The 12,761-nt window shown below is 35.8% G+C and overlaps 1 protein-coding gene and 1 non-coding gene across 2 annotated transcripts in view; both read right to left on the bottom strand.

Moving 5' to 3' along the window:
* Positions 1 to 12,761, bottom strand: part of POLA1 (DNA polymerase alpha 1, catalytic subunit) — a 293,096-nt gene that overhangs the window by 240,916 nt on the left and 39,419 nt on the right. The window contains exons 21-26 of the mRNA XM_065915911.1: positions 12,210 to 12,339; positions 11,593 to 11,712; positions 10,448 to 10,547; positions 9,127 to 9,251; positions 4,298 to 4,447; positions 3,768 to 3,890 (exon numbers count right to left, since the gene is read on the bottom strand). Coding sequence (XP_065771983.1) covers positions 3,768 to 3,890; positions 4,298 to 4,447; positions 9,127 to 9,251; positions 10,448 to 10,547; positions 11,593 to 11,712; positions 12,210 to 12,339 — 748 coding nt within the window. The remainder of the gene's footprint in view (positions 1 to 3,767; positions 3,891 to 4,297; positions 4,448 to 9,126; positions 9,252 to 10,447; positions 10,548 to 11,592; positions 11,713 to 12,209; positions 12,340 to 12,761) is intronic.
* LOC136154962 (small Cajal body-specific RNA 24) lies at positions 9,732 to 9,864 on the bottom strand. The gene has a single exon (XR_010660656.1). It is a non-coding gene; the product is annotated as a small Cajal body-specific RNA 24 (non-coding RNA).

Raw genomic sequence — 12,761 nt, 5'->3', positions numbered from 1 at the left:
TTACAAAAGGATAGCACCTCCAATCTGTTTGGTATGTAGCCCATCTTTCTAAAACCAGTTACTCTAAATCAGTAATTCTGGTTCTGATAATGTTCATGCAATTAGGAATTTGTACATCCAGCTGCCTACTCAAAATGTCTACAGATATATTACAATCCTCAAAGGTAACATATCCAAGACAGAACTTCTCTCTCAGATTTACCCTTCTTAAATGGTTTCACTAGCTAACCAGCTAAAAGACAAAAATGGAGGCATCCTCCTTGACTTCTTCCTTTCCCTCACACTCCAACCTAATATATCCATAAGAAAACTAGCTTCCTTATGTCACAGGCCTCATTCATGTTACCTTCTAAAGAACCCTTCCTTGACCAAGCTAAGCCAGCGAGCCACCTTAACAGTGTTCAACCTACCATTCTGTTTTAATTATCTGCATAGCATTACTTCTATCATATTCTCTTATTTTTTATATTTGCTTATTCACTTAAATTTAACATCTGATTTCCCAAATGACCTTCTCTCCACCCCAAGCCCTTTCCACGCCCCCTGCCCTAGGTAGATATGAGCCTCACAACGCGGGGACTTTTTACATCTTGCTCAACACTCTATACCTGGTACCTCAAACAATCTCTGGCATACAGAAGATGCTCAATAATTACACACACACACAAAATGGATTAATGAATGAATCCTTACTTAAAAGCATATCTCTCTCAAATTTGTCCTAAGAAAGGGATATTTGAAGCTGTATTACAAGGCAGTAAACTTTTTGGCTCTCCCACTCCATAATATGTATAGTTTAAAATACTTTCATTTCTATATGCCAATAAAATGGACAACTTGGAAGAAATGGACAAATTCTTAGAAAAGTATAACTTTCCAAAACTGAACCAGGAAGAAATAGAAGATCTTAACAGATCCATCACAAGCACAGAAATCGAAACTATAATCAGAAATCTTCCAGCAAACAAAAGCCCAGGACCAGATGGCTTCACAGACTAATTCTACCAAAAATTTAGAAGAGCTAACACTTATCTTACTCAAACTCTTCCAGAAAATTGCAGAAGGTAAACTTCCAAACTCATTCTATGAGGCCACCATCACCCTAATACCAAAACCAAACAAAGATGCCAAAAAAAGAAAACTACAGGCTAACATCACTGATCAACATAGATGCAAAAATCCTTAACAAAATTCTAGCAAACAGAATTCAACAACATATTAAAAAGATCATACATCATGACCAAGTGGGCTTTATCCAGGAATGCAAGGATTCTTTAATATCCACAAATCAATCAATGTAATACACCACATTAACAAATTGAAAGATAAAAACCATATGATTATCTCAATAGATGCAGAGAAAGCCTTTGACAAAATTCAACATCCATTTATGATAAAAACTCTCCACAAAGCAGGAATAGAAGGAACATACCTCAACATAATAAAAGCTATATATGACAAACTCACAGCAAACATTATCCTCAATGGTGAAAACTTGAAAGCATTTCCCCTAAAGTCAGGAACAAGACAAGGGTGTCCACTCTCACCACTACTATTCAACATAGTTTTGGAAGTGTTGGCCACAGCAATCAGAGCAGAAAAAGAAATAAAAGGAATCCAGATTGGAAAAGAAGAAGTAAAACTCTCACTGTTTGCAGATGACATGATCCTCTACATAGAAAACCCTAAAGACTCTACCAGAAAATTACTAGAGCTAATCAATAAATATAGTAAAGTTGCAGGATATAAAATTAACACACAGAAATCCCTTGCATTCCTATACACTAACAATGAGAAAACAGAAAGAGAAATTAAGGAAATAATACCATTCACCATTGCAACAAAAAGAATATAATACTTAGGAGTATATCTACCTAAAGAAACAAAAGACCTATACATAGAAAACTATAAAACACTGATGAAAGAAATCAAAGAGGACACAAGTAGATGGAGAAATATACTGTGTTCATGGATTGGAAGAATCAATATTGTGTAAATGAGTATACTACCCAAAGCAATCTATAGATTCAATGCAATCCCTATCAAGCTACCAACAGTATTCTTCACAGAACTGGAACAAATAATTTCACAACTTGTGTGGAATAACAAAAAAACCTCAAATAGCCAAAGCAATCTTGAGAAAGAAGAATGGAACTGGAGGAATCAACCTGACTGACTTCAGACTATACTACAAAGCCACAGTCATCAAGACAGTATGGTACTGGCACAAAGACAGAAATATAGATCAATGGAATAGAATAGAAAGCCCAGAGATAAATCCACGTACCTATGGACACCTTATCTTCAACAAAGGAGGCAAGAATATACAATGGAAAAAAGACAACCTCTTTAACAAGTGGTGCTGGGAAAACTGGTCAACTACTTGTAAAAGAATGAAACTAGAACACTTTCTAACACCATACACAAAAGTAAACTCAAAATGGATTAAAGATCTAAACGTAAGACCAGAAACTATAAAACTCCTAGAGGAGAACATAGGCAAAACACTCTCGGACATAAATCACAGTAGGATCCTCTATGACCCACCTCCCAGAATATTGGAAATAAAAGCAAAAATAAACAAATGGGACCTAATTAAAATTAAAAGCTTTTGCACAACAAAGGAAACTATAATCAAGGTGAAAAGACAGCCGTCAAAATGGGAGAAAGTAATAGCAAATGAAGCAACAGACAAAGGATTAATCTCAAAAATATGCAAGCAACTCCTGCAGCTCAATTCCAGAAAAATAAATGACCCAATCAAAAAATGGGCCAAAGATCTAAACAGACATTTCTCCAAAGACGACATACAGATGGCTAACAAACACATGAAAAGATGCTCAACATCACTCATTATCAGAGAAATGCAAATCAAAACCTCAATGAGGTACCATTACATGCCAGTCAGAATGGCTGCTATCCAAAAGTCTACAAGCAATAAATGCTGGAGAGGGTGTGGAGAAAAGGGAACCCTCTTACACTGTTGGTGGGAATGCAAACTAGTACAGCCACTATGGAGAACAGTGTGGAGATTCCTTAAAAAACTGGAATTAGAACTGCCATATGACCCAGCAATCCCACTCCTGGGCATACACACCAAGGAAACCAGATCTGAAAGAGACACGTGCACCCCAATGTTCATCACAGCACTGTTTATAACAGCCAGGACATGGAAGCAACCTAGATGCCCATCAGCAGACGAATGGATAAGGAAGCTGTGGTACATATACACAATGGAATATTACTCAGCCATTAAAAAGAATACATTTGAATCAGTTCTAATGAGATGGATGAAACTGGAATCCATTATACAGAGTGAAGTAAGCCATAAAGAAAAACACCAATACAGTATATTAACGCATATATATGGAATTTAGAAAGATGGTAATGATAACCCTATATGCGGGACAGAAAAAGAGACACAGATGTATAGAACAGATTTTTGGAGTCTATGGGAGATGGCGAGGGTAGGATGATCTGAGAGAACAGCATCGAAACATGTATATTATCAAGTGTGAAACAGATCGCCAGTCCAGGTTGGATGCATAAGATAAATGCTCGGAGCTGGTGCACTGGGATGACCCAGAGGGATGGGATGGGGAGGGAGGTGGGAGGGGGGTTCAGGATGGGGAACACATGTAAATCCATGGCTGATTCATGTCAGTGTATGGTAAAAACCACTACAATATTGTAAAGTAATTAGCCTCCAACTAATAAAAATAAATAAAATATTTTCATTTTAGATATGGCAATGTTATACCATTTACCTCCCTTCCTTTGTATGTCACCAAAGCAGCCAGGGGTTTGGCGTAAAATCTGCTGTAGGAGAATCCCAGGCAGCCATACATACTGTTTGCTGTGAGCTTCAAAGCCTTCTGTCGAATGTCATACTGCAGGCCACACAAGGACAAAAGACAGACAACAATATTTGCAGATGCATAAGCATTACATTAGATGTTTTCTAACTACCAATAAGAAACCCTCAATGTCCTTGGAGAAAAGAACTCTGAATACAGTCAACCCATCCTCCCAGAGCCACATTTCCCCAACCTCCTAGAAGCAAGTAAACACAGATTCCAAAGCTCCCAGAAGGTCAGAAGGCACTTGCTCAGATACATCTTTGCAGACAGAGGCGCCTTGTATTTTGAGGCATCAGATGTTTCTGAATGGTTTCCTACCCACCAACTTAAAGTAAGCACATACATCTGTCCACAGCATCATGTTTAAATCACTCCTAGATAATCAAATTTTCAAAAGTGAGACTATCACTCAGAGGTTGCTGAGTGGAAAGCTTTACCTGAAGATAAAGGTCTGGATTTAAATCTTGCTGTTTCATTAGCTGTTTCACGTGTCTTCTCCGCTCTACCAGTTTTCGGATCTCTCTGGGCAAAATGCCCATTTCCAAGCTTGGATCTGGCAGCTCGGGGATCTGCTCTTGTTCTCCATCCTGATGAACACAAGACAAAAACTTCAGATAAATCAAACTTTTGTGAAGTGAATTCCCAAAATCATACCTTGTGGGAACTTAACCCTACATCTTGTAAAGCTAGTTTCTTGTCTAAGTATAAAGGTCAACAATACTGAGAGGGCTGCAAAGCAGGTCAATGTTGCCCTCTTTTCAGTCAGTTCTCTCAGTCTATCATTCCAGTACCTTCCCGATCTAGTTCTTGACAAAATGTAGGCATCGTTTAAAGGGATCAATTTTTATACATGCTCCTTTTCCCCCCTTCAACAAAGATTGAGGAGCAACATGTTTGGGGGTATTGTTTTTAAAATAAAGCCATTAAATTACTATTTTTAAGACTGGTGCACTACCAAACAAAATGCCACAAAACTCTGTTAAACTATGGGGAATCACAGCAATTACTTTAGGTGTTTTAGACTGAAAAATAAAAACCTAAATACTAAATCAGCAAATATATTTTAGGAATCTGGAGCCCATATTTAAATAGGCCACAACATTTCTAAAAATTAACACATATATATTCCTTAGTATTTATGCAGTACCTTTTATGTATCAATTGCTTTGCAGTTGGTACAATAGCAACATTTTAAGAAAGCAACCAGCAGTCTTCCATTAAAATTTACAGGAAGAAAAGACAAGGGAAGCATCAGACCATTTTTCTCAAGGCTCCATTAATTCTATTGAATATTAACAGAATACAAAGAAAAACCAGGCACATTTGCCCTTTCAAAGGTTCAAAATTAAAAATAAACCTCTTGGCTTAAAGTATGTCAAGTCAATGCCATTTGATAACCCAGTTTTTACAAAATATCTGATTTTATAAAGATCAATAACTTCAAATGAACAATCTCACAATAGTAACAGGGACCTATTGTTTTCCAATAGAGCAGATGATGATAGCAAACCTATTAGACATCTTGGTACACATTCCAATTTATTTACAGCAACCATGGAGGTCCAATAGAAAGTAAACTGAAAGGATCTGAAGTCAGGCAAGTTACAATCCATGCCTGGCTCTGCCAGCACAAGCTGTGTGGCGCTAGCTGTTCTGAAGACCAAATACAGTATTGCCCAGGAAAATGATACAGAACCCATAAACTGCTACGTGTATAGTATTTCTTAGATGACCTCTTTCAACTCTGAAGTGTAATTTCATATCCAGAATCTAAACTGGAAAGCTCAAATAACAAAATGGTGGTGGGGGGAGGGGGGGAAAGAAGGAGCTGCATAAAGATAACTATCCTAATACTGACACAGACAGGACACAGTCCAAAGAATATTATTAACCAAACGTAGTCACTACCTCTCGGGGATGTCTACTCAATACCTACCCTGTAAAATTATCCTCCAATCCCATAGAAAAGCCTATCCTCAGTAGACACATTTGTACTGTGTGAACACGCTCCTGCGGTCACAGATGATGGACAGGTGTGTTCACCATCCTAGGCAAGCCTCTAAGATTCTCTCTTCCAGGAATACGGAATTAGGACTGAAAAAGAGCCCCCAATCTGGAACCAAAAGACTTGTAAATTCAGGAGCTAGAGAGCAAAAAGACATCTTCTGCCCCTTGCACAAAGAAGCAGAGAAAAACAACATACAGAGATAACGTCAATTTCCATCTTTTACTGCTAGAGAACCAAATCTAATCAAATTCCCTACTGACAGTCAATTGTATAAGCTTTATATATGAAGAACCACACATTAAGTTATTAAGCCATACATAAAACTGTTGACTGTATGACTACTAGTTAGATTAAAACTCATGTGATGTAATTCAAAAGGATCCTTTTGAAAAAGATGTTTAATGAGTAGAATCGTTAATAAATGCTTTCATGGCCAAAATTTAAAAGCCTGAAAATAACAAGTGTTACAGGAAAAGGGAAAAATTCACATACATGACTGGTAAGAGTATAAAATGGTACAACGACTTAGGAAAACAATCTAACAGTTTCCTTTCAAGTAAAACATACACTGTCCAATGCAACCCAGCAAATTCACTCTTTAGGTATCCCCAAAAGTGAAAGCACATATCCACAAAAAGAACTATAGAAGAATGTTCACAGCAGCTTTATTAATAACAGCCCCAAACTGAAAATAATCCACATGCTGATCTCAGGGGAACAGATAAGTATGAAATACATCTCAACAGTAAAAAGGAAAGAATAGCAATAATGCAATAACACAGAGGAATCTCAAGAAAATTACACTGAACAAAAAAGCCAGATACAAAAGAGTGCATACTCTATCACTCCATTAATCTGAAATTCTCGAACAGGCAAAATTAAGCTATGGTAAGACAAAAACCACTACAATACTGTCAAGTAATTAGCCTCCAACTAATAAAAATAAATGAAAAAAAAAAGAAAAGTCAGATCAATTACTGACTGATGGAAGAGGGGATTGACTATAAAAAGGCAAGTGAAACATATCACAACTTAAGGGATGAAGCTAAAGCACTGCTTATAGAGAAATTTATAGTTGCAAATATCTAAATTAAAAGAGATCTCAAATCAATAACGTCACCTTCTATCATAAGAAACTAGACAAAGGGCAAAGTAAATCAAAGAAACCAGAAAAAAGGAGGTAATAAAGATTAGCACAGAAACAGAACAAAAAAACAATAGAGAAAACTCAAGGAAACCAAGGTTGCTTGTTTGAAAAGATTAACAAAATTTATAAACTTCTAGCTACACTGAAGTTTTTTCTTCAGTAAAAAAACCTTTTCTTCAGAAAAAAAAGATGACTCAAATCACTAAAATGAGGAATAAAAGGAGGGGACCATCATTACTGACCTTAAAGAATTACAGTGATTAAAAGGGAATAATATGAACAATTTTATGCCAACAAATCAGATAACCTATACAAAATGGACAAATTCCTAGAAAAGACAGAAACTACCAAAGTGACCAAAAGAGAAATAGAAAATCTGAACAGACCTATAACAAGAGACTGAGTTAGAAATTTAAAAAAGAGAAGTCTAAGACCAGATAACTTCACTGGCAAAAATTAAAGTATTAAAAGAAATCCCACATGAACTCTCCCCAAAAACCGAAGAGAAGGGAACTCTTCCCAATGCATTCTATGAGGTCAATATTGCCCTAATACCAAAACCAGACAAAGACATACACAACTATACACCAACAGCCTTTATGAATACAGGAAAAAACTCAACAAATACTAGCACATCAAATCTAGCCATATTCAAAAAGGATTATACACCAAGTGGGATTTATCTCAGGAACAAAAGTTGGTTCAACAATCAATATAGCATACCATATTAAAAGAATAAAGAACAAAAACCATATACTGATCATCTTAATAGATGCAGAAAAGGTAGTTAAGAAAACCCAACACTATTTCATGATTTAAAAAAAAAACACTCAATAAACTAGTGCTAGAATGGAACTTTCTCATACTGATAAAGGCCAGCTGTAGGAAACTTTCAAGTAACATAATATTTAATAGTGAAAGACTAGATGTTTTCCCCTAATATCAGGAACAAGAAAAGGGTGTCTGCTCTTGCCACTTCTATTCAACTGTACTGGAAGTTCTAGCCAGGGCAGTTAAGCAAAAAAAGGAAATATAAGGCATCCAGATTGAAAAGGAAGAAATCAAACTTTCTCTATTCACAGACAAGATGATACTGTCTATAGAAAATCCTAAGGAATCCACAAACTATTATTACAACAACTAATAAATGAGCTAAGCAAAGTTGCAGGATACAAGATCAATATACAAAATTCAGTTCTATTTCTCTACACTAGCAATGGACAAACCAAAAATGAAATTAAGAAAACATTCCATTTGCAACTGCACCAAAAAGAATGAAATATTTAGGAATAAATTTAATAAAAGTGCAAGACTTGTACACTTAAAACTAGAAAACATCTTTGAAAGACATTAAGGACATAAATAAATGGAAAGATTCGATTTTCATGAATTGGAACACTTAACATTACTAAGATAGCAATATTCCCCAAAGGGATCTACAGATTCAATATAATCCCCATCAAAATCCCAGCAGGTATTTTTGTGTAAATTGACAAGAGATTCTAAAACAAACAAAATGTGACATGTATTGCTACAATGGAATATTCAGCAATAAAAAGGAATGAAGGACTAATACATACTACAACACAAATGAATCTCGAGAACAGCATGTTAAGTGAAATAAGCCAGACACAAAAGGTCACATATGATTCTATATGCAGGAAATGTACAAAAAACACAAATCTATAGAGGTGGAAAGATTAGTGGTTGCCTAGATCTAGAAGGGATTGAGGGAGGTACGGGCTAAAAGGAAAAGGGTATCTTTGGGGAAAAATGAAAATGTCCTAAAAGTGATTATAGTGCAGTTAGCAAACTCTGGGAATAAACTAAAAGCCATTAAATTGCACACTTTAGATAGGTAAATTACAAAGTCTGTGAGTTACATCTCAATAAAGCTATTAGATAAAAGACACGGAACCAGTCTGAGTCTCCTCCTACCCAACACTCCCCCTTCTGACCACGAAGAAAGGATATGTTACCTTTTAGAAGGAAAAGCTAGAATGCCATTACCTTTTAGAAGCAAAAACTAGAACACCAAGCTCTTTGCTTATCTTCCCCCTTTAAGCACTATTTTTAATTTCAATTTCAAGAGTTCCCAGTTGAATACAAACCTCTGCAAATCTCTGTGCCTCTGAAGCAACTCTTTGCACTGTTGTAAAACAAATGTTGAATTCCTGAATGATGGAAGGATACAAACTGTTGAAGTCCAGAAGCAAAATGAACTTATCATAAAAACCTGCAAGGAAAAAAGACCCATGTTACAAAAAGTCTTTGGCAAAACACCATATTAGAAGTACTATATTATGACTCCATATATTATCCAGAGTTGTGAGGCAGACAAAAGGAGAAAAGGGGTAGATTATCACCTGTAAATATATATCAAAGTGAAAAAATCAGGTAACCAAAGACAAAGAAAGAAGAGATCCTGTCTGGCATTGAAACCTCAACAGTCCCCCAAAGGTACTCCATTAATATGGGCAAATACTCCCCCTCATATCAATTACTTTATTTTTTTTTCATTTACTAGATCCTATCAATTCTCCTTCAAGAACGCATTCCTTTCCACCTATCCTCCCCCACTACTCCTCAAATATTTAGTGATTTCTACCAGCGAGTGGTTATACATTTTTTTTTACAATCACACCTTCAAAGAATAAAACAGGCAGCCTATTTACCTGTATACAAACTGCTAAGATCAGACAAGAGATGTATACATAAATGTCAGCAGTGGAACGACCCACCCTTTTTACTAGCAAAGGATAAACAGAAAGCTACTACTGTATTTCTCTAGAACATTTACAAAGAGTTATCTTCACCTTCAGAAGAAACTGAATAGAAGTAAATGTCCACAGTTAAGACAATAACAACAACAGCAAACATATACCAACAGCTTACTCTGTGCCTGGTACTATTATTCCTTAAATCCCAGTGTGGTATTTTTCTTATCGCCGGACCAGGGATGGAAACCGTGTCTCCTGCCTTGGAGGGCAAATTCTCAACCACTGGTCTGCCAGGGAAGTCCTGACAAATAGCTATATATTGGGCTGGAGGTTGGCAAAGATCAAATTCAGCCTATCTCTTTTTGTACCACTCATGAGCTAAGCAGAGTTTTTATCTCTTTAAATGGTCGGGGAAAAAAAATGTACAAAGACTATTTCAATGACATGTGAAAATGACACAAAATTTAAATTTCAATGTTCATAAATAAAACTTTCTTGGACTACAGCCAAAAAAAAAAGATTCACATTAATCCCATGTTAAAAGACTGGCAAACAAGATTTTCACATGAACGTAAGAAAATAAGTAAGGTCATTATGAAACCGATTCGCTAACGTACAAAACACAACTCAGGTCTTTTAGTTTTCTCAAGCTGACTCTGCATTAAGAAGTCCCTTCACATCAGGGACAAAGCCATCCGCTGCCCAGCCTTACCAACTTTGGGATCCAAGACCAAGCCTCCAGAATAAGCTGCTTTCTTACGTCCTTTTTTGTATTTATTGGTATCTCCATCAATATCTTCATCTTCATCTCCCTAATATCAAATGGAAGATAACTTCACCAGCTAGCAAATCATGAACCAATTTAGAAGATTTATGATTTCCCCCTTTCCAACTGCAGTACACAGTTCTAACAGATACTTTACTTTCAGTTAATGGTCCTCTGGGGAAAGACAGTTACTATAACATGTTCATGAATCCAAATGAATGCCAAGCATGGTACTTGCCAAAACAAACACTGTATCTGAGTTGATAAATATCCAAATTCTACTTTAAAATATTTCTGAATAATAGAACTTCACATTTTTAAATCAATGGACACTAAAAATTCAACTATTCATGTTACGTAAAATTTGAGATTCTAAAGTTCTCTTATATTCATTACTCTAACATTCATGATATAAAAATACAAAATATTTTATATAGATATTACCATTATTCTCATTATTAATATGGACACCTTAAAATAAGTACGTCCATATGCTGAAAATTCTTTTCCAAGTAGTTTAATTAGCAAACATTTAATACTCAGCAGAAGTCAAAGTCCTCTAAGTTAATCCTTTACTAATTTTAATAATGTACATAAAACAACCACAACAAAAGAACCAGAGTCATTTTAACATTAAACTCCCATTCTAAATTGATTACTATACGTGCTGATAAAACAGTAGCTAAATTTTACTTCTGGTGTGATGGAGGCTACTTCAGAAACCTGACTGTGGTGACCTTAATCCTACTAGAATATAAAAATGCAACCACACAACACAAAAATAAAGGCTTAGGGGTTCAAGGAAATAAAAAGTTCAACTGGTAGTGCTAACCCAGCAAAACACTTTTCATCTATGATCACTCATCAGAGGCCCAATGCCTCCCTCAAAGAATCTCATATTTCACAAATAATTTTTATCTGTATAGAGAATAGTAGAGAAGGAAATGACCATACCAAAACAATGGAGCAAATAGGATACAGTTTCTACTTATCTGGGGAGTAGATGTTATCACAGCCCAAAGAAAAAAACTATCCTGTTAATAAAAAGGGGGGATATAAAAAAGCAAAACACTATACAATTGTGGACCCACCAGTTTTTGCTGAGGCTTTCTGAAAGTCTGCTTGTCAGGCACAATATAGTTGTTTTCATAAAATGCATGAAGTAACAAGAACTCATTACGCTCGGATCGTCCACCCATCAGCGTCCTAGACTATTAAGTAGAATTTTTTTTTAAAAAACTTGAGCTCAAAACCACAATAAACAAAAGCAACGTCAAATTGATAAATTTAATCATAGCACCTCTTTCAAATTCACTCATCATATCAAGGGCTGCTTTAAAAAAAGGCGGGGGGTACTAAATTATTTCCAGCAGCTTCTTTAACCATTACGGTTAAAAGGACACAAAGAGAGCTTAAAATACCCACAACTCGGGCTATTTCTTTACTCTCAAATGGACCATTCCACAAATCAGACACATCCAGATGTCAGAGACAATCCTTATGTTCACCCAAATTTCAATATACTGCACCTGGCTTTCCTCCCCTTCTCCCAAGCAGTTCTTCATTTTACAAAGGAAGCCCAGCTTTCAAAATACAAGTTACTCATTTTATAAGCATGCATTTAGACTCATTATCATATAACAACTACCCCAAGAAAACACTGGATCCAACAGGAAATGCTTTTTCCCCCTTTCTAAGTTAAATTTACCATAATGTTCCCAGCGATGTTAGTGATCTGCAATGCTAATGGAAGAACATTTAGCTCACACATGATCTGCAAAATGAACCTGGCATCTTTCCAGGTGTGCTCCAACAGGTACAACAGATGAGAAGAGTCACTGTACAGAAAAGTAAGAATGAAACAGAATCAAGTAATTAAAAGAAACAATGATTACAATCAGAATTTCATAAAGCATTACAAAAAATTTTTGGTTACGTAACTTCAGAGCAATGGCACCTCACATTGGAAACAATTTAAAATAAGGTCAGTATGAAATTAGGAATTCATTCATACCATTGATCCCAATGCCCTTCTCTAAAACAAACAAACAAAAAATCACACTAAGATAAAGCTATATGTTAACTACAATCTGAAAACACCCTAAATCCTTTCATTCATTTCATCCACTAAATATGTATTACATACCAACTCAATGCCAGACATTGTTCTAAAAAGAGACAAAAATTCCTGTCCTTATGGGGGAGATAGAATACAACTTAAATCTTTAATATGTGGTATGTTAAATAAGGTAAGGCTAAG

The sequence above is a fragment of the Muntiacus reevesi genome, chromosome X, assembly GCF_963930625.1.
Source record: "Muntiacus reevesi chromosome X, mMunRee1.1, whole genome shotgun sequence".
Taxonomy (NCBI): Eukaryota; Metazoa; Chordata; class Mammalia; order Artiodactyla; family Cervidae; genus Muntiacus; species Muntiacus reevesi.
The sequence above is the reverse complement of the archived record's forward strand: the minus strand, read 5'-3'. Positions and strand labels throughout refer to the sequence as shown.